The 27,250-nt window shown below is 41.8% G+C and overlaps 1 protein-coding gene across 3 annotated transcripts in view; it reads left to right on the top strand.

The window, feature by feature from the left end:
* Nucleotides 1–26,460, top strand: part of tbc1d22a (TBC1 domain family, member 22a) — a 126,640-nt gene extending 100,180 nt beyond the window's left edge. For all 3 annotated transcript variants that reach the window (XM_084345642.1, XM_084345640.1, XM_084345641.1), the window contains 2 exons: nucleotides 1,614–1,709; nucleotides 22,163–26,460. In XM_084345642.1, the coding sequence (XP_084201768.1) occupies nucleotides 1,614–1,709; nucleotides 22,163–22,291 (225 nt within the window). In that variant the 3' untranslated portion in view covers nucleotides 22,292–26,460. The remainder of the gene's footprint in view (nucleotides 1–1,613; nucleotides 1,710–22,162) is intronic.
* The last annotated feature ends 790 nt before the right edge of the window (nucleotides 26,461–27,250 follow it).

Genomic DNA, 27,250 nt, shown 5'->3' with positions numbered 1-27,250 from the left:
CCTTTGTTTCTAGAGGGAAATTCAATTATCACAGCAGAAAAGGCAGTTTCTGTTCATTCCTGCAGAGTTATGGCTCACTGCTGTACACAAATGAGCATGGTGGTTAAAAAGCAGCACTTGCACTTGGTTACTCAGACAAAGTGGAAATGAGTAATGCTACACCCTCTAATGAAATCCTGTAAATGAGCAGTAAGATGTGATAAACATGGCTGTATTACTGGAACATGTGTCACTTTGGATTAAGGAGCAGTTGCGTGTGAGTTTCCCAAAATGTCATCGTACTAGAGACCTATTATTCTTTTTCATTGTTTTCCTTTCTCTCAGTGTTTTTATTTATGTTCTGGTGTATGTAAAAGATCGTGAGAGTCATAAAGGTCAAAATCCGCACTAACAGAAGCTCCTCTCTCCCACAGACAGCACTGCTCCTGAAACGCCTCATCAATAGTCGCAACTTTGTGACATCACACTGCATCACCATGTCACACATGTGCATAATTTAAGCCTAGCGGCTAGTTTAGCACGTAAAGATTGATTTAGCACAGCTGCTCTGTTGTTGTTGGTGTTGCTTGGTCAGGCACGTGTGAGCTGGCCAATCAGAGAAGACTGAGTATTCAGGAGGGGGGACCTTAAAGAGACAGGAGCTAAAACAGAGCGTTTCAGACAGACAGTGCTGCAGCACTGGACAGTATGAGAGAGCTGATGTGTTTTTTGAGCAATAAAGCATGTAAACCTCTTCTATTGGTAACCAGAGATACAATTAAGAACCTGAAAATGTGTGTAATATGTCGTCTTTAATGTCGCATTGCTTCTTTACCACCACATAGTATCAATGAAAACACATCAGAGGGCACTCTTGCAGAATAATTAATAAATTTATGCTCTCACTATGAGATGTGAGTGTGTACTTGTTTATCTTTAATCCACTCAATCATGTTGGGTAATGCACATGCAGAAGAGACAAATTTTAAGCTAAATTAACATACAATCTGTGGGGTAGTAAACCCCAAGACACGCATCCCAAATTGCATTCTGAAAAACTCACACATTAAGATACACTTTAGATATTCTATCCTGCCTGCATGGGGGCATATACTCCCATTTCACTTGCATTTAAAGGCCTTGGTAATTATCCTCGCTGTGATAGGGCTCTGGAGAAAAAATGAATAGAACAAGGAACATTTCATCCTTTGTCTTTCCTGTCTCTAATTCCCTTGCTCCTTGCCGAGTCATAGAAAAAGTGAGCTGCCAAACGTAACGAGGGGCTGGAATAAAAGAAGAAAAAAAAAAAACAGTGCAAAGAAGAAGGGATTTGTAGCTTTCTTCATCTCTGTCGCCCCTGCAAATGTACATTTCTGGGTTGTGACAGAAAAATGTTTTATATTCCTCTTTTTCCCACTTCTCCTTTTTCGGTATGACATCATGTAAAAATGCATCAAAATCTCTGTTTAAATGAAGCTATGAGCTACTCTGTATGTACTGCCATGCTTTCCTTACATCCTTTAGCTTCTATTTGAATAATCTACCACAGCTGTGATGGAGGTTTCATTTATTTTATGACTGTGAAATGTTAAACTTGTCGTAAATCAGCACCTGTCATTTCTCTCTCTCACTAGGCTGAACCAGAGGGCTTCTCCCATTTCCACCTCTACGTGTGCGCCGCCTTCCTGGTGAGGTGGAGGAAAGAGATTCTAGAGGAGAGGGATTTTCAGGTAATGTGCGCACAAGACACAGGGGGCGCCATCAAGCCTCCTACTTATGAGTGAGCTGCACAGGCTGGCATGCATGCATACATACATAAAGAAACGCATACAGCATGTTTTCATACCCAGCTGGTGACGCTAACGGTGATATACCGTACATAGCTTTACATCAAGGTAAATTAAGCTCAGATGGTCCCGGCCGTGTGCAAAAGAACATCTGAACACTCCAGCAGACTGCAGTCGTGGAGCTGTTCATGGCCTACATCCCTCTCCATTACCTCCCTGGTCATTAACTGTGAGGTTCAAAAGTCGTTGTGAGTGCATTAGTAGATGACAGTAGACAGCTGCCAGAAGGTGACTTTGGTTGCCAGCTCACTGGGGGACCTGGCTTCTTAACAGTAGCAACACAGTCTAATATGATCACATACAAACATCAGCTCTGCTCTTTGGCTGCTCTCTAGTTTTACTTTTTTTGTGTGCACAGTCCTTCAGTTCTATAGTGAGCTTTTTCTCTCTGTTTAGCGTTTTCTCTACTTCCCTGTTGTGCTTTCCTCTTGCCATCTTTTCACATCTAGCTTCTTTTCATTACTCTGGAATAGAAACATTAAATAAAGCCACAATAGAAGAAGAAATAAGTCAGACAAAAAGATGTGAGGAAAATAGAAATACCAGATATTAGTCATTAGTGCAAACAGACCTGCTGTACTGGTGTCCTTCAGCTGAGTCCTGTTGATCTTCATCTCAGATCAGGGCTCTAAACTAACGGCGCACCATTCATCCCGGGGACGATGGAAACAGATCGCTGACTACAACGGAGCATGTCTTCTCATGCTGTTACTATAATTATCTGTGCTTCTACAGCACTATCTAATTGTAGTTCAGAGTTGCTGGCAATCTACTTATTGCAAGACCTTAAAAAATGTTATCCACTTGAATCTGAAAAGTCACCGTGAACACTATCTATCGGATACGCAATCTATTTTGTCCCGGATAAAGCTACGTTGAGAACAACAAATGGGTGTTGAAATCAGCGGGAAGAGCGCTAGTTTGTTTTTAGCAACCGGTGGGCAGCAGTCCTCCAGTGTGTTTGGCTAACAGAATGAACAGCCAACGGACGTAAACACACAGCAGGACTGACAGTTTCTGTTCAGAGGAACATGTAACGTTAGACAATGAAATGCAGTTTAATATGGCAACACAACAAGTTTACCTTAAGTTTTACTTCTTTCAGTTTGTCAAACCAGCCTACAGGTGAATTACCGCCACCTACTCGACTGGAGTGTAGCAGTTGATTGGCAGAAAAATTAGAGCTCAGTTCTCTCTATTATTCCTGTAACTCTTACGATGATTATGTATTGTCCATGTCTGAACTTGCAGATTCCACAATGTAATATTCTGTTTTCCATCATTTTATAATGGTGTAAATTCCCTTCTTTCTTCGTCATACCTGTTGCAATCTATTCTTTCCTGTCTGTGAACTGTGTGGTTACCTGTATTATCTTTATTACCTCACTAGCTGGAACATTTACACAAAAACATAAATGTAGGCGCACATATCTTCCAACTCCGTATAGTTTTACTTACTGGCTGACTTGCCTGCCACCCAGACTACAAAGTTGTGCACCAAGGGCAAAGTATCCTCATGAAGATTAGAGGAAAAGAGGAGGCGTATAGGGAGGCAGTGACAGGGTAGCAAGAGCGGTTGGAGAAGTAAGAACAGATTAGAGCAGTGGAGGTTTTTATATGTTGAGCCCATTAATGGTGTGGCACACTTTTGTGTCATACCTCTCTGCCATTATTCTAAATAGACAATTTTACTCTGAGCAATGTTATAGTTGATTAATTAAAGCCGACAAAGGACTGCAGTTTGCACACGCTTGAAGCTTAAAGGCTATAACTACCTCTCGAAATGGACACAGCAATAAGAAATGCCTTCAGAGGTTGATGTTGATAACACCAGATATGTAAACTTAATGAGAATTTCTTTCTTCTTAGTTATTTTAAACGCAGTAACTTTCATTTAAAAACAAACCTGCAAGTTAGTGTTAAGTAAAAGCATAATTAGATAAAGTGACTCTCCATGTCCTGCTCCCTGTTAAAAAAGCTTCTCTGAAGTGGAGTGTAAATTCATCAAACATGTCATGACAAATCTCCCACTCAGTTTTAAGGAGAGAAAGATAATTTCTTTGAATGACGTCTGGGATCACAGTAGCAGTCATATTGTCACTGTTGTCAGTTAGCTAGTTTTTATTTATTACAAGCTCTGCAGAGTTACTATTATTTCTCACTTGAACGAGAAATAACTTTTTTGTCATTCAGACAACCTGCACAGTCTTACTCAAGTTCTTTTCTGGTCTTACATCGAAGAAAAGACGGGAAAGAACATACAATAACGACTAATACAAGGGGACCACTCCATCTTTATGTCACTCCCACCATGTGATAAATCAGAAAGAAGTCTTCAACAGTGTCAGAGGGTTACAGATCTCAAGAACCTGTCTTTAGATGGAGCCAGTTGATTAAAGCTGATTCGCCCACTGAGTGAGACACTGGAGGCTGTCAGTGTGAAGATGAGACATCAACTGACTCATCTGTTCTTACTTTCATACTCTACTTTCCCCTTTTCCCCTCACTCAGGTTTAAACTCAAATAAGATTCTACTTTTACTTCAGATTGAATTTATGATGGTTATAGGTTTTTTAAATGGATTTCTGCAGCTTTTTGAGCCACATGCAGCAAAGCCTTGCTAGCCTTTGTCTGGTTACAGTGTGTCCACTCTTGCGTTAAAAAATGGAAATATTCATTATTTGAACAAGACCAGGCGGGCATACTGAGAGCAGATAGAAGCTCTGGGGGAGTCAACAATGGGCAGACGTCAAAATCATAATGACTTCCAGGAGCTCTTTGACACCAACTTTAAGAGTGCTATGTCAGCTTAGTTTTTTTTTTTTTCAAGATCAGAATGTTTGCACCCACAAGTATGAAAGAGGCTTGTGACTAAACACACTACTTCGGAAAAAAAGGCACCTTTAATCTCTGTAAGTGTAATTTCCGCCTCTCTGCTTCTTCACCATGCAAGCAGCATGGGTCTAGGAATGGCAGTGCCAGTCCATCTGCCAGTTTACCACCGGACCAAAGAATCTCCAAACTAATGGCTGTCTTGCCATTACCATGACATTTTGTACAGTTGTTCATGGTCCCTAATGGATGAATCCAAATGACCTTGTTGATTCTATAACTTTTCATCTTGTGCCCCATTACTTTTACATTTGTGGTTTTGAATGAAATGTCTCAACAACTCTTTAATTGACTGCCTTGTAATTTTGTGCAATCATGGTCCCCAGAGGAGGACTCTTGTTCACTTTGATTAAATCTGTCAACTACTATTTAATATATTGGATTGACTTTTGGTGCTGATATCAGTTGGCCTGATCTTTCATCTAGGACCACCATCAGGTCAAAGTTTTCACTTATCCAGTGAAAATTCTACTTGATAGATTGGTGTAACATTCATGGTCCCCAGACTATTAACTCTTTTGACTGTGGTGATGATTTTCATCTAGTGGCATCATCAGGTCAAAATATTTCCTCTCTTTAGCTGTAGTATGTGTTTATTGCTGATTAGAAAATGGTAGCATGCTAACACGCAAAACCAATATGCTGAACTTTCTATTAAACTTGCTTGGCATCAGCATGTTATCACTTACTGTGAGCATGCCACCAGGGCGGTAGATATTTTAGTCTTGTTTTGCAATGCTTCTCTGTCTCAGTTCATAGATTAAGAGTCCACTGTGGCTCTCTCCAACATGCACTCAGGCACACCCCCCGTAGACAGTCTAAACTTTTCTGCAGTAGTAGTTCATGACTCCAAACTCCTAAATAAATAAACATATTACACAGTGGGAATAGTATATACCCCTCGCGGAAAGCAAGAAACTGCACAAACTGAACACTTCATCTGTGTCGACATAGTTTCTACCTGCTGTTGGATACATGCTGGATCGTAGCATTAATTCCATCATTAAAGCAATAGTAAAGGTTCACACTTTGTTCCTCTTGTCTCTCACAGGAGTGTGGTCTCCTCCATGGCCCTCCTAAAAGCCTTTCACTCCCAGACACACAGACACAAACACATACATACTCATAAATAGACACAGCCAAATGTCATCCTGGCATTTTCTCCTTCCCAGTATACAGCAAATGAGCCCTCATCGCCTATTTGTTTATGTCTTAATGGAAGTCTGTTGTCTGTACTTAATGGAACACAGATGTCCTTTGTGTGTGTGTGTGTGTGTGTGTGTGTGTGTGTGTGTGTGTGTGTGTGTGTGTGTGTGTGTGTTTGTGTGTTGTCTGGCTCAGTTTGCCTGTGCCACAGACTGGATTCATACAGTACGTATACATATATATATATATATATATATATATATATATGTATATATATATATATTCCGATAACAAAATGTGATATCAAAGTCAAACTTTGTTCATGTTAGTTTGAGTTTCATTGTGAATTTTCTTGCACATTTTGATGGTCTCGTGGGTTTTACGGCTTTGAAAGAAAATTTTTCATTTTCGCATACTGATCAACCAAATATAAAACAAATTTGCTAAGTACTTTTCTTTTTTAACAGATTAGCGTCAGTGAGGAAAGAGAAAAAGTAAAGATTTCTTCTCTTCTCAGCTTTAGTGGTTTAATTCCAAGAGATCTCTGCCTCAGATCCACTGAGCCTCAGAGTTCAAACGTTGGCCTGCCAGGTTCTTAAATGCCTGTTAAACAGCTCTTATCTCCACACGCTTTACCCAGCAACCCTCACGACATCCCCTTTTTCCTCTCATGTCTGCCTTTCTTTCTCTTTTTGTCTTTCTTTGCGTTTCTGTCGCTCCGTTTCATTCTCCATTACCAATTCCCAGTCGCTGTTTTGCCACTCTTTATTTCTCTACTGTTCCGTTTCATCTTTTGTTCTGTTTTACTGTTTCCTTCAGTCTCTTCTCTTCACTTATTCTTGGTCTTTCTTTTCCTCCCTTTATTCCCTACACTTGACACTTCATTGGCATCATATGTAGAGGATGACAAAGTGTTTGAGTCAGTCGGGCCACCACTTTGGCCCAGACAGAAGACTGGAATATCTCAGGAACGATTGGATAGATGAGATTATGCTCAAATATTTGTGGTCCCCAGAGGATGAAGCCGACTGACTTTAGTGAGTTTTCTTCCACTGCCACCAGCAGGTCACAGTTTTCGCTCATGCAGTGCAATATCCCAGCATCAAATTGATGGCTTACCACAACATTTTGTTCAGATATCATTTTAGATGGGTGGTGAATGTGAAGTGGCACCCACATTGAATGCCACGACCCAGCGAGGAAAATTTGCGTTGTAACTAGATGATAAATGTTATCCACTCCACCTGCCAGTCCTTTTAATGTTGTGGCTGATCAGTAGATATTGGAACACAAGTGAAATCAGTCTTGCCTTTTCAGCCTAGAACATGCATGCACACAAACAACACACGCTTCCAGCAATACAATAAAGGTTTCCATCCTGTTCTCATCAATCTATTCATTATTACAATCAAATGTTAAGTCCAATTTCCTCAAGCCTGCAGGGTAACTAGGCTTGCAGCAGCTAGTTAGCACAATGCAACTTCACCAGCTTGTTGTTCCTGTAAATGACTGTTTTGATTGAATTTGCTTTGCCACGTCAGGAACCTGTGTGCTCGTGAAAATACAATCATTTCTTTTATGCATTACCTCGTCATAGATTTCACCACTTCTCAAAGCTGTGGAGGAATCACATTGAACATTTTTAAACTCACAAAAGCAAACGTGGGAGTTGGGAAAACAAGTTGTTCTTTTGAGGCAGTTTTATTTAACACATACAGCTCTCTAAATCTGCTCAGGCTCTGCAGCGGCAGTCACTCACTGTATTAAGTGTGAGCTAATTGTCTTTAATGTAAAATGTAGAAAGCGGGGCGCAGCAGTGTATGACAAACTGCTGGCGAGTTACATGCTTGGGGTCCTAAGAGGGAACACGAATGATTGATTCACTTTAATAGTTTTAATTAAAATATGCATGCAGAAAGTAATTTAAAAAGGATAACTCATGCATTGTTATCAAACTTAGTAAGGAGAGTAACTGTGAATCTCCTCTCCTGGTTGTGGGATTGGTTAAGCTGCTAAATGAAAAGCAAAAGGAGCATGGCACTCCCCAAGCAATCTGCCTTCCACCGTTCCACCTCAGCTAGCACACTACGGCTAACCGCAGGCCTGGACTGCATGGATAAGTTAGCGCGTGCACCAACGCACACATTTTCACACATTCTCTCTGTCACTCAAAGACACAACAACATAAACACGCACACAAAACAGTTCTCTCTCACAGCGTACCAGATTATTCATACAGTCATATTCACCTGTCATACACATTTATTTTGGACACACAGACAGAGCGTACAGCAACGGGCAAGGTGGGAGATATTATGCAGGTATGTACTGTTTTTAGTCAGACCAGCACAGTCAGCGCCATTTCCCATTAGTCTGCCTGCAGACACCAACAGGGCCACTGCAGAGCTGCAACGAAATGACTATGAAAATCATCTGCACTCAGGTCTCTAAGCTTGCATATGTGGAGCTGCTTGATTGCGGAGCTCTACCTCGACCTGAACATTTCAGAATGGGACCGTTCTGCTTTTCAAAACCCTGAAGGTTCAGATGCAGCAAATAACAAAGTTTTTCATGTTTTGAAATTGAGTAATAACCTCAACTCGGCAGCCAGAAATTTGGGTAGATGAGGGTTCTTGTCAGGTTTCGGTACAAATGTCAAGTGAATCATGGCTGCTTTTGCAATTTTGCCATTTTGCAATTTGTTTGTAAAATAACACTCTCATAAAGGACTACTCCACATGGTGCACTTCATTTTACTCATACTGTCACAACTGCAATATATTCTGGTGCTTTAACGGGATGTTTCTCTGCCTGTATAAACTACATTTTGCTTTAAAAATCCATTCAAACAAGGCCAGTACAATTTTCACAAATTATTCAGTTCAGTTGCCAGTGAAATTTCTCCTTATAGTACCCAGGCCAGAGCCAACACAATGTGTACACCTTGACACGTAAAACCTCTTGACATTTTTTGTAGTTTATGATGCATCAGATTAACTTTACATAAAATATGTAAGACCCACCTCTACAAACATGTTTCATAGTCTGTTTTCCTCTCAAACATGTTGCCTACGCTTGCATCATTACAATTAAGAGGCAGAGTGGGTACAAACATTAGTCCTTGCCCTTAATAAAAGGTGATTAAACAAACAGCTGGATGCTCAATTATGCGTCAGTACCCCATTAATGCCGTAATCTGTATGATTTCCTGTAGTACTAAATTTTTCATTCCCTCGACCATATGCAATGTTTTATTTTCTCAATCAGATATTTAGAATTAAAATGTCCCAGAACAAAAAAAGCAGGGATCAACTAGTGAGAGCTAGCTAACTGTAACTAGTCTAAAACATATATTTCTTTGTATTTACCATGTTTAAGGATGTAAGGCTGTATATGCGATTCACTTTTTTATGTCCAAGGTCAAGCAGCACTTAACTTAACCGACAAACTTGCAAGGACATGCTCGCACTATCATCCTTTCACAAACAAAACCAAAAGCATTATTTGTCAGCATGGATTTCATGGCCATCAGTGGAACCTCTTGATCTGGGCCGTCTAATGGCTTGTCCCTGAGATTTCATTAGCAAGCGTCACTGAATGGCCCCCCTCGCGAGGATCCCCATCGTGTTCCTTAATGTGAGTCCAAGCGTTTATGTGAATGCAAACCTATTAGTTCTGTGTAAATGGAATCTCACTGTCACTTCAGTTTTCCCGGAGACATGCAGGGGAGCTGTAGTGAGGAAGGAAAAGTGAGGGGTGGAAGAGCGAAAGAGGGAGACAAAGGTTTGTTTTCACTTTAATTAATGGTGTGTGAAAAACTGTGGACCTTTGTAAATGTCAGCGTCTGTCCTCAGATCAGTTATGTGTGGAGAGCGCCTTGGGTTAGGCTGCCTTGGCAATAAAGGGAGGGGGGGGGCACTCCAGAGGAACCAGTGTGTTCTGGAAATGTCAGCACTATTTCAATCACAGTGACTGGGAACACAACTTTGTTTAGGAATTTTTTAATTGTAGAGAAGATGGAGACATTGTATAATGATAGAACAGTTTTATGTGTCCCTTTAGCTGGTTGGCTCGAGTTTGACAACATTTTTTCAAGCACTGCTCAATTTTGAGATTTTGGCCTGTTTTGCTTCCCAAACATTGCTTCTTTTCAGACTAGGGGAAAGAAAACTTCTTAAATCGATACTTCAGATTTTTGTTCTGGAAATGTAAAAAATAATCAGCTTTATGTTAGTTATCAACTGCGGAAGTTTCATGGTGTTAATATTCGTTAAAACTTTTAACCTTTTCACAATTTTTTGTCTTAAAATGTATAGAATTTTACAAGTATACATACTTTCATGGTGATAGCTATTACACATGCCTTCAATATTGTTTCATTTCCCTCCATTGATTGGTCCTTTTCAACAGTTACAGCTTTGTAAACTCTCTGCGGACCTCGGCTCTCCCGGTAGGATGCAAACCCTACAGCGACAGCTGACTTTAATCTGGTTTCAGTCAGAATGACGTTCCTTGATGACAGGTGTATATTATTTACCTACAAGCATGATTTTGTATATGATTAGTTAACTTTGAACACAGCTAGAGTCCCCATGTTCTCATAATTAACTCTTTTTTTTGGTCTCTCCTGGATTTATGTTTGAAGATCAAATGTAGTGCTGCATTTCAAAAACGTGCAATTCTTTAGTGTGTGAAGACTTTTTATATCCTCTGTCGAAGTGAAGTGGTGCAGCTTTGTTTTGCCCATCTGTTTCCTGCTAATACAATTTAAGACAAGACTTCCAGAATAAGTGTCATTTTGATTGGGTCAGCGTCTGAACTCTACCATCTGTCTATAGATAAGTCTTTCTGTTGCTGTTCTTTTGGAGGCTGTAGCTGCAGATCATGTCCACCTGTCTTTACTACATCAATGCCACTGTCCTGCATATTGACAGAAGACAAAGAGACGTAGTTATTGTATTTTTCCCTCCATTTTGAGTTCACCCCGACCATTATCCTAACAAAGCCGTTGTTTTTGCTTGGTGACCCATTTCATTAGAATGTCTTTAGTCTTTAGTTTTTTTTGGTGAAACAAAATGTATTCAGTCTGATTATCAGAACAAAGTGTCTCTCTGTCAGGATGCCAGGGCAAATGCTTGGAAATTGGAACTCTCACGATATAATCAGGACATCTGGTCACTCTTGATGTTTTATTTTGCAAAGGCTGCACAGTATTGTAAACAATGTAGTTCACAGGGCCCTCTACTGGAAACATCACTTTTCTCTGTCTTTACTGCATTTTTCATGCACATTTATATTTTATTATTTGATACGTTGAAAAGGATTTAATCTCCCCACCAAAGCTTTGGTCAAAATACCAGCTCTGTCTCCAGATCTTCATCGCAAAAACATTACAAGCTAATTTTAATTGGCTTGAGTATCCACCATTATGTGCAGTTTCCACATGGAGTTTGTTCCTCCATGTGGAGGCTCTGATGAGCTTCTTCACCGCATGTGTGCACATGACCAACAGCAAGTCGAGATCACCACCTTGCAATTTCCAGCAAAGAGCCGGATCCCTCCTCTAATTAATTCCGCCGTTTTCACCCATTTATCATGACAAGACCTCCTCATTTCCCCCCCTCTAACTTTCTTCTCAAACTTGGCCTTTATTGAGCACACCCTCTCAGGGCTTTCGCAGCCTCTCTGATGGATGGCACTGTAGTCAATAGTGTAGAAAGAGAGACAAGGCCACCCCTGGTAAACAACTTTTAATAATCACCCCGTTGATTGAGTGCCGCGCCTGATGTGGCATATGAATCTATTTGTGCCAAAACAATAGGCGAAGAGAAAAAAAATGAGAGGAAAGAAGAGAAATTAATTTGGTGGAAGTAATTATGTAGCCCCCCACCCCATCCTGCCTTTTATTCTGTGACATCCGTTTTTCACTGATCTCCCTCCAACCACAAGCTCTCCATCACTGACAGCTGAAGTTTGCTTGAAAGCTAACTTGCGTGGGTGAGAACGCTGAATTATCGTGGTGTACGATTTTTGATGACCAAAGCTGCTTGGAGAGCCTGTAGTGATCAGTCATGGTATGGCATTGAGTAGACATAAAGCAAGTCAGTGAATGTGTGTGTGTTCGCGGTAAAGTGTGCAGTTGTGTATTAGCTGCTGCTGCTCTGTTGATCAGAGCATACAAGTTTGCCAAGAGTCTCTTTACAGCATTTATCAGCTCAAAACAATCGTGCGTGGGACGATTAACTCGAGTGTCATTACAAACATTATCATTGGCTGAGGTTCATCCACAATAAAGAGGCAAATAGAGATAGGAAAAGTCAGTTTTATAACTTCCCCCCCGAAGATAACAGAATCACAGGAGCTGCTCCGCCAACCCATAAGCCAACTGCATGCCAACTCAGTTAAGACACAAAAATGCCACATAAACAGCAATATCGACCCGCTTGTAAGGAATAAACAGACTGCAGCAGAAGGAGGAGAAGAGGGAAGAATAGATTTTTCAGGGGAAAAAAAGACTTGCGGAACCGTCTGGGTCATGAACTGAGACATTAATAGTGAATTTTAAATCTAAATGCTCTTATATGTGGTTGCAGTGAGAGCTGAGGCGTTTCTGCTCCCGGGGTTTGCAGGGATCACGAACTCTTGATTAGGGTGGCATTAACCTCTCTGAACTTGGCAGTGGGTGACGGCTGGAGTTTAACTGCTTTTAAGCACTGTTTTTCTTTTATAGTATTTAGTGTGGCCCCTGCATGGTACGGTGCCCATTGCCAATTTTTGTTAACATGGTATTCAACAATCATATATACAGTATACAACAATTGGATCGTTTTTGTCTGTTAGAAACGGTGTGAAAACACAAATGTTTGGCAGATCTCGGTGGTAATGGTCGAAGCAGAAGGGGCAAATGGTTCGATATCGACTGCTCTTGAACTTTAAAGTTGAACGTGTTGAAAAGTGGAACTGCTCAAGCTGAGTGAAATATCACTTTAAATGCTTGGATACACAGAGGAAGCTCAGACAACTGTTTTAGTACTTACTGGCTACATTTTTCCAGAGGTTATGATCTTGTCATTGAAGAGGCATTGACTGGTACAGAGTGTGTTCAAGCCGAAGTCCGTTGACTGTGAGCGTGAACTGTGGAGAGCAAGTTCCCTCTCTCATAGATGGATATCTATTTACTGTTTTATTTTTTAGCTTTAAATAAAACCATTAAACCACTTCTTACGATGAGGTGTCAGCAGGGTTTTAAGTATCCAAATGATAACCTCAACACTAACGCCCACGTTTGTGGTTTCATGAGTACTGAAAGCTTTCAGCCAATCTGTCATCACTCTCTCAGGCTTTAATCTTGTTCACACTCCCACAGTATTTAAATCACCAAAGGTTGTACCCACATCCCACATGTCTCCTCATCTTTTTCCTTTTATTAAGGACGTTGCAGGACTTCATGAATTAGTTTGGTTTGCACAATATTGGACTGACAGTAAGCATGTTTGGAATACATGAATGTTAAACAGGAAAACTGCCCAGATTTATTTACGCATTCATCTTTTTTTTTCCTCCAGTGCTTTTCAGAGCTACATGAAATTTCAATAGAGCAAAAACTATTGTCTTAGCTTGGTTTAGATTGTAGTTGATTTCATCAGAATGCCAAAACATTATGGTAAATACACTTGTCTGCTTTTTTGCAGAGTTAAGAGAGGAGATCAATACCATCCTCATTTCTGCACGCTTAATACAAATCAACAGCTAGGAGCCTGTGACCTTAGCTTAACATAAAGACTGGAACACAAAATAACACCTCGACCTTAGAGAAGGCATTGTGTTTATTCAGTTTCGAAAACCAGATATATTTTTTTTTCCAAAGAGCGGATTAGAACTGGGATCAAGCCAGCCGCTTCTCATTTTTACATGGTCAAACTAGTAGCCGCTGTATGGTAGACCTCACCATCACCAAAGACACCTGTGTTTGTTCAAAGGTAACATCTCCAGCTGCCACCCAAAGACTGGATGACTTCTCTCATTTCATTCAGACCGGTATAACTTTGCCTCAATTTGTCGACTTTTTGAAGCTATATTGCCCAACACCCAGAAACTATCTACTAAACACTACATCAACCAGCTAAACACGACCGACACCGCCATGTTTTTGACTGTGAACCTTGTCCGGCCTAGCAACAGTAACTAAGGGGGGCGCGACTTATGATAGGTCAACCGGACAGAGCCAGATAGCTGTTTCCCGTTTCCAGGATTTGTGCTAAGCTAATCCAACCGCGTGCTGGTTGTTTGGTAACACAATGACTTGTAACTGTATCTGCATGCAGCATATCCACTCTTAGTTTCTGACTACAGTTTCATATCCTACAGGAGCAGCACACTATACGGTTCATAATCATGATCTCTTACCGTCAGCAGAAAGTTGAATTATTGCTACCTACTGTACCAATAGATCTGTGTATGTTATATTACAGTGTGGGGATTATTACATACTTAAAGCAAATAAAAAACACAAACTTCAAACATTAATTTTATTAAAATCGAGTCTGTAATTACATGTCATCACATTTGATTGCTTTCTCCCATCAACCTGGGAGTGCAGTATGTGAGCAGAGCCACTTTGGATGAACAAACACTCGTTTTGCATCGATTTCAGCAAATTTTGCAGGTGACCCACATCTCTATACTGCTGCTGTTGCTTGAATAATGTATTTGATTTTTTTTTTCCAATTTAGTCTTTTGTTTGTATTGACTGGATAAATCCTGTTTAAAACCTCCCTGCCCAAACAGATCCGACATACAAACACCATTCAGTCATTCATAGCTGTGGACATCTGATTTTAAACTGATTTGGGAATTTATACACAGCTGCTGGTTTTTGTGGGGGCTGAGCCTTGCTGCCAAATGAACCAGTGGCCCACTAGTCGAACAGAGGAAAACATTTCTACTGTTGTATATAGGTATATAGGTATGAATGCGTAACCAGTACAGCACAGAATTTAGAAATACCCCTACTAAGTCCCATAAATGTCCAATAAACACAATAGATTTCATAAAAAATGAACACTTGAATCAATAATCTCTGTCCAAGGTGCTGAACCAAACTTCAAGGTAACTCGGTGCATCTTAATGTCAGGTTCAGAGATTACTATCCTTGTTTTTCCCCCCACAGTGTAGCAGCTTGGGAGTGACTGCTTGTTATCAGTTTGTCTTAATGAGCCACGTTTTCATCACTTTTTCATATCTGGTCTGTTGTCTGTCCGAAAAAAAAACGTGAATGAGAACGACTGTATCGTAAATGTGGCTGCTGAAAATACTGCAGCTGTTGGTGAACAGAGCACTGGGACACAGAGCACAGTTGTAATTAACCTTTATTTGTGTTGATTCTGTCACACAATGTCCCAGTGACAATATAACAATTGATTCACAGAGTAAAGCTGGAATCGCTGCTGTGAAAAAAAAGGGAAGGTATAAGCTCTTGATTCCTCAAACCTCCAGACTTTCCCTACAGGCAGCTGTTAACGTCTCTCATGAATGAACAAAGATGTTTAATTTGAAAGACTTAATTTTTCCTTGGAGCATACAGTGTTAACAGTTATACATATAATATTAATATATTACCTAATCTGGAAGACTATAGGATATACTGTATGTATGCCACCTTTTAAAATCTATTGTAGCCTGCATTGATGAGTAATGCAAAGGCATATAACCCTGCCAAACCATGACCACAGGGAGTTTTCTGTCGCTGTATTTTTGCACATTGAAGCTGCAGAAGTGTGCTTTTCTGATTAAAATGCCGGGGCAGAATAAAAATAATATTTAATGGTTGTGATAGAACAGACATTATATGAAGTTCGGGTTTAATACTTGATTAAAATTGGCTGCAGGGTGTCAATTAACCTCTGATCAACCGACATCTATAAAACACTGTGTGTTCACCATTCTAAATTAATGCGCCACGATCTGAAATGAGGGGCGCTGGCATCAGCTGGCTTCTAACACCTCAATGTTAAAAATGAATTTGATGAAAAAGGTGATGTGAATATCTTTTTTGCAAAGCCGAGTGTAGTCCTTCAGTGCTACTGAATACAAGCAATCATCTCACATCCCGTTGCTATTTGTCAGCCGTATTCAGTGTTATTGACGGTGAGCCAAAGCGTTGAGTCTCCATTGCATAAGAACCTTTATGGGATTGTTGCAGCTAATACTCAAACTCTCAGGTGTTGCCAGGTAAACAGAGTTATTGCTTGTGAAAAACCGTCGATCCAATACATAAAAATACAACATAGATGGTCCTAATTTCTTTTCTTTGCTAAGTGACCATGGTTTAAGCAGGATAATGGCCTAGGAGGTGTCCATTATCAGTCCAGAACTGTCCGACGCACTGTATGGATGTTGTAATCTCCATGTTGTGTACTCCTCTGAACAGGGCTGTGTGCATGGCGGATAATAACCTGAACTACCTGGTTACAGTGCGACTTGACATTAAATCCCAAAGCCCCTATCAGCTTCAGCCACACCAGTTTCCCCGTGTAAAGCGGAGAGCCCCCGCTGGCATTATGCTGTAACACATCCTGCAGCAGAGGTGTGTCATCCACACAGGACTGTGCTGCCACTCTATTAATCTGCTGAGCTTTTTACGTGCCAACCTTTTTACAAGACAACTTGGCTGTGCCATCCTATGTCAGCTCTTACCTCCACATGCTACAGTGCCTCACTCCTACATTAGCACCGACTGTTTGCCAGAGTGCCCATTTTGTGTAATTATACGAACTACAGAAAGCTAATGGCCCCAACAGAGCAGTGCCTAGGCCCATTACACCTCGGGGTGCTGCAAAACACCATTACCACCATCCACTACCTGGAGTGTTTGTGCACGCAGGTGACTGTATGTGTGCGCGACCTCATCACTGTGCGTGTGTTCATGTAGATGTGTGTGGTTGAAGGAGGTCGGAGGTGGAATGATACATGTCAAAGGAAAACAACAGTTACTCCAGTCGATTGCCATTTTTAGCCACAGATGTGTGTCTGTTGGCATGTTTCGGCGCATCAACACCTGTCATCTCTCCCCCCATTAATTTCTCCAGGGCTCTCAGTGCTTGCTGCAGGGAGCTGTAGTTGTCACCGCAGGAAAGACAGCAAGGCACCTCGCAGGACTTTGGGCACTCATTGCACTCACTTCACTTAGCACCATCTCATTCTGCCAGCAAATAGACTGTTTGGCTCGCAGGAAGAGTGGGCTTTAATTGTGTGTTTTATCTGTGTCCATGTGCATGTGCATGTGTCTGCTAGCGAAGTTCAGCAGAAGCCACCATTAGCACAGATAGCTCCAGTCACTGCGTTGATAATATGTAAAGTAATATCTCTCTTTGCCTCTATTTGAGGCTTCAGTTCTTTTAACTAATATTCAGCGCAGTCCGATCCGACTCAGTGCTCACAGATCCGACTGTAAAACCGCCCTGCTAAGTTCAAAACGCGGTGTCTTACTTGTTTATCAGCCGCTGCTTTGCCCCAGGTGAATGTATGGCTTTATGAATGTGGAGTGTAGATGAACATATGAGTGTACTGAATGAGCCACGCACAGGTCAAAACCATAACTATAAGTACGGCATGTAAATTCCACTTGACGGTGGCCTTGCCTCTCTGTGTAACCCATTCACTTTTTGAAGAAAGAGCCTGAGCACCGACTCTATTGACAATCTGCTTTCTTCTCAGTATCAATAGCCATTAACCACTTTAAGCCTTGCCAAGCGCAGGAGATGGAGAGCTAATTGCCTTTTTTTTTTTTTTTTGTAGCTTACTGTACACAGTAATGGCGGATCAATGTGATTGTTAGTATTGTGGGATAAATGGACACTCATGCCCGATTAACCACACAGACACACACACACACACACACACATCTCTGTGTCCCTTTTCTGTCTTGCCTGTAGCTTCAATTTACTGTCATCTTTTTCACTGATTTCTTCCTATAACACTGACACACACACCGTGACGAACAGGCATCTCCGTGTACTCTGTAGTTACATCTCTTTCTCGTTTTTCCATTTGCATACACATCCTTTCCGCAACCTCCGAACGCGCGGCAAACGTACATCGAATTTCATGGATTGCACACATTCCTTTCCTCTCTCAAGCGAACGCACTGACTCATTCCCACAGACACTTGTGGCCTCTCAGCGTGAAGTGTTGCCACCTGTGTGGAGTGGAGTGAGCGCAGCGTTCCCCCCTGACAGCGAGATGTATGCAATTAAACCGTATTAAAGTCATTAGCCCAACAGAAGTGATAGCCAGCAGATGGTTCGCACGCAGAAATATGCTCTTAATGAAGCTCCTCAGTCACTGTGGGTGTGCACTTGTGTGGCGGAGCATGCGTGAGAGCGCTCCTGTGTACGTCGTTTGTTTGGGTGTGTTGCTGAAAGGCTGTAACACTCGAAGCAGCACTTGATTAGACGGCGGTTGGTCCTTCTCCTGTAGCATAGCAATTAGTGCCTGTTGTTGATTCATAAAGATATGGTAGCACATGGTAAATTTCCCTCCTACCACTTATCCATCTACATCTCATTTGACACACGGACATTTTATGTATCAAGTCCAACTGAGCGCTGTGAGATTTATTAATGTCAGCTGGTTGTTTCTGAGAGATTCTCAAACTGTTTCAATTTTCTGCACCTCAAAAACACCCCGCATCTCAAAAATCAGCGAGGATCCCTTGTGCAGTGTAAAAAGCCTAAGGCTATGGCACAGTTGAATATGAAATTTTTCAGAATACAATAAATCCATTTTTGAAAATATTTGGGTTTTTTCCACAAGATTTTGGATGAGTGTTTGAAAGTAGCTGTACGTTATAACCCTGTATAGCCTACGAACATTGATATGTTGACCACATAGCACTGGTAATGTAGACTGATGATTTAGGAACTCTGCCCTTTTACATATTTAACTTTTAGGAGACCACATTGTATGGTAATGTTTGTATTCGAAAGGACAAGCAGAGTTAGCGAGCTAGGCTTCGACTTCGAGTGGAAGCTCATTAGCCGCAAAAGTCAGCTGGTTAGCTTTTTCCTGCTTTTTAGTTTCATGTTATTTCAACACCTGCTGAGTCATTGGCAGCTCCCACTCACACACTGCTGTGTTCATCTCGTGTTTCACAGTGGAGGGTTAGCTAGCTAGTGTTAGCGGTCTCTCTAAGTACAGATTCAGTGATGGCAAAACTCACAGCAACATCAGTAGAGCTGCACCACATAATGAATTCTGGTTTTCTACCTTTTGAGCAAAGGGGAATACCACTGCCCTTTTTCTCTGTTTTCTCTGGTCATGAGGACCAATTTCAAAAATATTTGTGTCTTCCTGCTGCAGAGACAGTTTTATGCTAGTCCCATCTTCCCAGCGGTGAATCACTTCTTTAATTATCTGGTTCAGGTAATAAATCTATCCACTGATGTCAAGCATTTAAAATTCATTAAAATAAAGAAACTATGAGAGACTGTTTTATCCTCAGCATACATTCATTTCCACTACAAGTCATGTGTAGCCAGAAGACAGTGATGTTATTCCATAGGGAAGCATCCATTTTTCCTGGAGAGCCCGGGGCAGTGAAGTACAGTAGGGGGAAGTACACGGTGTCTAGCCCCAGGCATCCAGGAGCACTAGAGCAATGCACAAAGCACTTACTATACACACACATTCACATAAATACATACCATACATACACATGACCCGCACTCTGCTGCACTGCAGACACATGAACTACATGTGAGTAGCTTTGTTCTATTCAAATGAAATACTTGTTGTATTCAGCTTAATGTGTGGCAGATGTTCAGCAGGACATCTGCAGTCCGACATTGTTTTTTTGTTTTTTTTAAGCATCTAATCGTTCTCACGTGAGCAGACGTAACACAAATCGCACATTACAAGTCACGACCCCCACTCCTTTGGCGGCGCGCAACATCGCCGGATTGCGAATGCGAGTGTGAATGGGAGAGAGAGCGAGCGATGAAAGGGGGAGAGCTGATAGCGATGCTCCGTTGAATACTAATGAGAGAAAGGCCAGCTGAATTCTGATCAGGCTGCCTCCTCTCTTTCTTCCGCTTCTCCGTGTCTCTCCATCCCTCTGAGTGAAAATACTTCAGAGAAGAGCGCTTTTCTGAACCAAGGGGGGGAAGTCATTAGGTCAACCTTTCAAAGTCAAGGTCCAGGTCTCTTTCTCAAAGGAGCGTCTATTCTGGAAACTGTAGAATTAAAAAGCGGCTGCTTGATTTTGATGAGAGTGATGTAGAGCAGCAGAATCTGATCATGAACCTCGAGTCTTGTTTTGTTTGATGACACCAGAGGCCGGATTTGTTTGCATTTTCAGCTTTCACTCCCTTCCTTTGAATTTTTGACATACCACAGTTTTTCAACTATTCTAAATGCCTGAGGCTCGTGAAAGTCAACAAAACAATCAACAGCTACTCTGTCCGTTAAGCTCAGAGAGACAACAATTTTTAAGATTTAATAGTAACACCAAAACTGGGATTCAGCCGGGTTCACCTTTGAGTTATTCAGAAGGATGCAAAAAAAAAAAAAAAAAGATGCTGCCTAATCTGTAAAAATCTGGCTAGGATGGCAGCTTTGAGCTTAATTAGTTGAAGAAAACTTGTACTTTTCAACCCTCGCCCGGAATACAAATGCTTTCTTGTTGAAAAGTCATCAGGGTCGTCTCACCGGCTCATTAAAAACGTGCGAGGAAGGAAAAAAAATTAATGGAGCCAAACACCTTAAATTTAATACGTGGGAGGGTAAAATAATGCAAGTAGTGAGTATACGCACCTAAAGTTTTGTGTAGTTTGACTTTCTCAGCAGTTGATGAAAGATGAGGATGCGATCTGCATGAAGATTTCGGAGCACTTTGACACTCACTTCATTACAATTACAAATACTTAAAGCGGCGTTAGGATATTTTTTTGCAACCCGGTCACATCCTCTCAGACGGCAGCAAACTTCTCAGGAGTCAGATGAGTGTAGACACCAGAAGACCCGACGTGATTTGTCCTCCGATGTGATTATCAACACCATGATTGGTTGTAAACCCTGTTGTCACGGCAATGATTTCAGCCTCGATGATGAAAGCTCCCGGGACACTGATCCATAGCATGCGCGCACACACACACACGCGCGGACTCATCTGTCTCACTGCTAACCAGTCTCATTCCCCTCTGAGAGAGAGGCATTAGTCGGCGAGATTGAACCAGCGTTCGTGTGTGTGTGAGGGTGTGTGTAGCTGTTGTCTCTCTTCTTACTAACATAGTAATGTACAGAACGGGGATCTGGGGAAAGGCTCGAGCTCCACTGAATTGTACTTGACACTTTATACTTTTCTTTCCTGAGTTTCTTCCCCCCCTGTACCCCCACCCGGCTGTTTTATCTTTTATTTTCTCCTCCTCTCTCACAGCTGTTATTAAACCACTTTGACTGAGTTAATAACATCTGTGTCAGACTCAAACACACAGGAAGAGAAGGAAAACAAGTGCATCTGGGCCTGTCGGCTACACTAGCATTACACGTGTACACAGCAGACCCCGAAGGGTATACTTTGCAGGCTCCCGGATGCAGCTAAGGCTTGTAATGATATTTTATATTGTGGTCACATTTGGATACTTGTACAAAATTTGGATCTGTAGTTTTATTTTTAGGTGTCTACTAAACATTTTCACATGCTTCAAAGAGCGAGTCCGTCCGTGTTATTTCCAGGTTTTTAAGATGAACACTCAGGCGTTAGTAGAGGCAGTGACTTAGGTTGCGGCGCTCGTGCCTTCCCCTTCCCACACACACGCAAGTTCGCTGACAGTGTTCGTCTGAAGAGTGACCACACTGTTAGCTTCCAAGATATGAGCTTAGAGTAGGAAGGTGATGCTTTTTATTAATATGAAACCTTAATTTAGAGGCGTACTACGCAGAATTTGTAGGTTGCTGTTTGTCAAAACACTATTAATCATTGGTAGCTGCTCCCCGGCTCATAATATCCATATTAGGTGGGTTGGCAACATCCTGATGTTTTCAGAGGGCCTGGGCATTTTGACCCTTAAACATACATATGTTGAACAAAATTAGAATTTGAAGACATAAGGAACACAGCTGGGAAGCGACAGAATAATATTACAACCTCAAAAAACACACAAAAAATAATGGACACACTCTTCCCCCCTCTTCTCTCAAGAACAGTTGTAGATTAATATTCTCACATCAGTGTCTTTGCATCTCAGAAACTGATTTGTGGTGCTTTTCTCTGAACCGCTCTCTTTTTTTTCCCTCAACAGGGTCTGATGATCCTCCTGCAGAACCTTCCCACAATGCACTGGGGCAACGAGGAAGTGAGTGTGCTGCTGGCTGAAGCCTACAGGTTGAAGTTTGCCTTCGCTGACGCGCCCAACCACTACAAGAGATGATAAGCGTGGCTCTCTGCAGCTGCCCTCCTCTTCCTCCTCCTCCTCCTCCTCCTCCTTCCTCTCCTCTTCCTCCTCTCGTGCCCTGCGGTCGTCTACTGAACTTAGAGGCCTCTGTTGCCAAATGGAAGGACCTCCCCCGTTTCTTAACCTCCCTTTCCCCGTATTGCCCGGTGGGCCTTTCAGCTACTAAGAGATTTGAATCAACCAATGACTGAGAGGACGTGCGGTGTAGCATTCTAACATGTCTTTTTTTAAATTATTTTTTTCTGATCAGCTCTGAAATGTGCACTCCGTCAGTCCAGTGCAGAACGAACCCTCTCCAGCGTTGAAGACCACAACTTTTTTTTTGTTGAAGGTCGGTCCGGCTCAAGCCGACGCCTCAGAGTTACAACCTCAGGCCTGATGCAGGACCGTATTGCTCAGCAGCACCGGGGGGCTCAGTCTGGCTCAGAAAATGTTTCTTTTCTGCTAATTGTTATTTCCACCACCATGGCAATACATCGCTTTTTGTTCCCAGAGGCAAAAATGTGACATTTTTTTCCAATTGCAAAGGCAAAGAACGATGGCAGAGGGCAACTCTGCAAGATGGTTTACATATCCGAGCCCTCTCTCCTGGTCACAACACAACCTGAAGGAACGTCTCCTGTTTGTCTTCGCTCTCCTGCTTTGTGACGCAGATTGTTTCTCTTCAAACACATTTGGACTTTGCAAAGAGAGATTGTCGGTCCGCGAGGTGAACGAGTCTCCCTCCTTCCACAAACCACACACACCTTTGTAACACAGCAGTTCAGGAGTCACATCAACATCACAGAAGGCTGTGAGGTTTTCCTTCCATCTGCTTCTATATGAAGGCTCTTATTTATTAACTGTCTCTCCTCCTCTCTGAACCCAGGACTACCTCAGAACACATACATGAGTGGTGAGAGCTAGAAATCCACTCGATAAGGCGTGCACAGGTGATAACAACAGACGTGTCATTAGTATGAGGTCAAAATAAACTATTTGCGGTCCAAATCAGGAGTTTAATCATCCTAATGGAAGCTAAATTTGGTATTCAAAGAAAAAAAAGTGCTTCGTTACAGGGTTGATTTGTTTTGGAGAAGAAATTCAAACAAATATTAATGAGGAACTCAAATATTTACTTTTTCCATAACTGTATAAACAAGCTGTTCTCAGAGGAAAATAAGGTCCCCAGAACACTGTTTGAAGCTAGAAAGGTGGCAGGGTCCGCCACATATAAACAAAATAAAACGGTATGAAACTGTGTTGTCCTTTAAGGTCAGTTTGTTTATTCAGTCATGAAAACAAAGAGAGTTTCTTTATTTAGTTTATTCAAAAATCAGTCAAAATGTCCTCTCCAGATCTACACAGTGCAGTAAGATACGTCTCTTTATTTTTCTTCCTGTTCTTTCTTTGGACCCTGTTTTCATGACGCCACCCTCTCAAGGTATTCTGTCCTGAGCTCAACATTATCCAGTCATTCTCGTTAATATCCATCATCCACAAAAACCTTCCTTGCCAAGTGATTTTAACGCCTGTACACACATAAAAGCAGCAGGTGCATTTTTTGAATTTTTAATTGAATCGTGTTGTAACTGCTGCAAAATCTACAGAATAACTTCTTCGCTCGTGTGCACATGAAAAGTATTCAGTTCTCACTTTGTATTCTGCACAGATGGCCAGTTTATCCAGAGCAGATCATCAGAGATATGGGAGAGTGTCACATCCTGGAGATGTATTAGACACACTTACAATACAAAGCGCTATCCTCACTCAGCTTCAGGAATCCGGCAATCTCCATATCCTCCATATTGTCATAAAAACAAGAGGTAATCTGAGCCAAAGCTGGAACAGCCCCTTTGCTGTAAATTTAGAAAATGTATAAAAGAGGAAGAGAATGATCTAAAATGGCGGGCTGCACATAAATGAACAAAAACAGCAGGTGCGTTTAGATACGGCCGTATTATTCTTGCGCACACGACCCCTGTTTAACCCTGATCATATGTGCTCTGTTCACATACAGCACATGGGAAGTCAGTAGCACCATATTGGTGTAACGTTAAGAGGAGGAGGGTGGGGGCGGGGCGGCAATCAGACATTCATGACATAACACGAAGCTGTTAACGTTCGGAGCCTCCTGTCGCGACTCCGCCAGGATCCATTATTGTCACCCCGGCCCACAAACACGGTGTGCGTAGGTGTGTGAAGGGGAGATGGAAGGAGAGAGGGGACCGGGCTGTGTTTCCTTGGAAGTTTCAGCGCTTTTTCTCTGAGAGCTGTCAGTCTTTGATCACACGGTGGGATTTTTTTTTTTTTTTTTTTTTTTTTTTAAATACTCAATCTGCACCAGTTTCACGAGCCCCTCATCTCCCATGCTCTCTGACAAGGAAAAACTGCACTTAATTTAAAAGTCTATAGCCTTTTTTTTCCTCTTACTCTCTTTTTTTATATGAGATATATTCTTTCAATCAGCATTTTAAAGATTTGTTCTTTTCTTTTCTTGGTTTTTATTTTTTCATGCTGTTTACATGACAAGCCTATTGAGTTGTGCCTGACCGTGGAGACATGAAACAACATCCTCATTATATTTTTGACCTCAAATGAACTTGAAAGGTTTTTAGAGCTCTGCAAGCAATAGTATGACGTTTTGAATTTGCTGTGAAAAGGAAGAAAATGTATCTGCACGTCTTAGTTTTCCAACATGAACTGTTCGATTATACTCTGGGCATTTAATAGTTCAAACATGGCACCTGATTGTTTGCTAAACCCCTCCTTCAACCCGGGATCGTCCAGTCGAGGCTTAGCAGCTGCAGACCTGTCCAGCTTTGGATCTCTCCATGTTGAAGCAGTGTGCAGGGGGCTCTGATTAGACACATATTCAATATCTTAAGTGTTTTGAGAGTGGTGTTTTTTTTTTAAGCCTCTCCAAAACCGAAAACACAAGAGGTTAACTGTCAGGAATTCATTAAATACGGTGTTAGCTAACCAGCTAACTACCTACAGTAGTAGATAATTAGCTTATGTTAGCTTCTGCTGTTACAAATAATGGTAAGGAAAAAATACAATGAAACTAAAAACAAGAGGTTAACTGTAAAGCAGTTAACCTAGTCAGCGTTTCCCGTGATTTTTAAACTCATGTAGCTAACAGTAGCTTTATAAAATCTGCCACCAACAGTTGCCCCGGCCTGAGATGAGGACTCATCTACAAACAATTCTAACATCTGCCACTGCTGTCACTGTAAACTGCTCATATACGGAGAATGTAAAGCTTGACGGGTGAAGCAACAGTAACTAAGACGGGCGGGGATTCGCAAACAGTCATTTATTGTCCTGTTTATTATCCAAAGCCCTACTTTTCAAGAAGTTATGTTGCCTTATTGCACACATTCATGTTGATCACAGGAGGGAGGGGCTGGTGGCGGCGTCACAAGAACAAGTAATGTTCGACGTTGACAGTTACTGTGTGTGTGTAGGTGTGAGTGTGTGTGTGAGAGAGAGAGAGTGAGAGTGTGTGTGTCATGGTCAAACAGAAGGCTTGGACCTTCCACCTCTACTCCCTTTCTTCTTCTTTTCAAATCATTAGAGTTTATTTTTGCTGTCATGTCAGATGCAGTAATTTCCCTTTAATGAGAAGTAGCTGCCTACTCACACTGCTGTGAAAAGAAATGGTCTTATACACACACACACACACACACACACACACACACACACACACACAGGCTACCAGTTTCAAGTTAACCTGACTTATAACCCGCTGTCTGTACACACACACACACAGTCTCCATGGTGATGAAGGCCGAGGTGGTATCTGGCTGGAGCCCTAAGCCGACATACACACACTCTCACACACACACACACACGGGCAAACTTCAAACATTCTTTGGAGCGTCTTCAGGAGGGTGTCCTAAAGTAACATCTTCAGCTGCTTTCATATCTTTTTATTTTGAGGGTTTTTTTTCTGGCTCTACTTCTCCAGACATGAAAATGAGTTTATGAAAAACCAAACTGAAGAGTACAAAAAATCCTCCCCCTTTTGTCTTTTGCCTCTAATAATACGAGAGCGTGTGGGTGACGGACAGGAGTCGCGGGGTCTTGAATTTAAAAATGTGTACAGAGAAGATTTTGAAACAAAAATCTGTAAATAGAAAGTGTAAATAAATCCTATATATGACAAAGTTGTTTTGAGTTGTGTCTTGTTGTCTGCATCATGTCCGCCTTTCAGCATCACATTTCTACACCGTGCTTCTTCACCATGAGGGAAAAACACAGATACTTTCAATCCACCCTCAGAAACCGCTGCTCCTTTTTCTTGCGCTCGTGTTTGTAATGAACACATTTAGTACGCTACAGCGTCCCTGCATGCATTAGCCAGCGTGGCGGGCCGGCGGTGGCTAACAGCTGTGCGTGTAGCTAATTGTATCGGTTGTATTCACACACCGCTCCCGTACACACGGTCTTTACAGGTAAACACTTCTTGTCTGATCCCTCTGGAGGAAATGGCGGCAACCGGCCTGGTTAATGAGACTTTCTTTCCCTGTGTGTGTGTGTGTGTGTGTTAAGGGGGGGATGCAGAGAAGACACAGAAAACGAGAACCAGGCTGCATTCACTTGCAACCGTGTGTGCACACCTGTGTGTGTGTGTGTGTGTGTGTGTGTGTGTGTGTGTCTGTGTGTGTGTCTGTCTGTCTCTGTGTGTCTGTGTGTCTGTGTGTGTGTGTGTGTAGTTTTGTGCACATGCAGCAGCCCCACAGTAGACGCTCCCTGGCGCTCGTTAGGCTGACTGATGTTCACACAGGCAGCCAATTATAGACCGCCGGTCACTGAGGACTCCAGTCACTTCATGGGAAATTAAAAATACATTAAAACCAACAATGGTCGCAGGAAGGTGCCCGCATGTGCACATTTTTCACACACACACACACACACACACACACACACACACACACACACACACACACC

Source organism: Pagrus pagrus, assembly GCF_965226575.1.
Source record: "Pagrus pagrus genome assembly, chromosome: 23".
Taxonomy (NCBI): Eukaryota; Metazoa; Chordata; class Actinopteri; order Spariformes; family Sparidae; genus Pagrus; species Pagrus pagrus.
The sequence above is the reverse complement of the archived record's forward strand: the minus strand, read 5'-3'. Positions and strand labels throughout refer to the sequence as shown.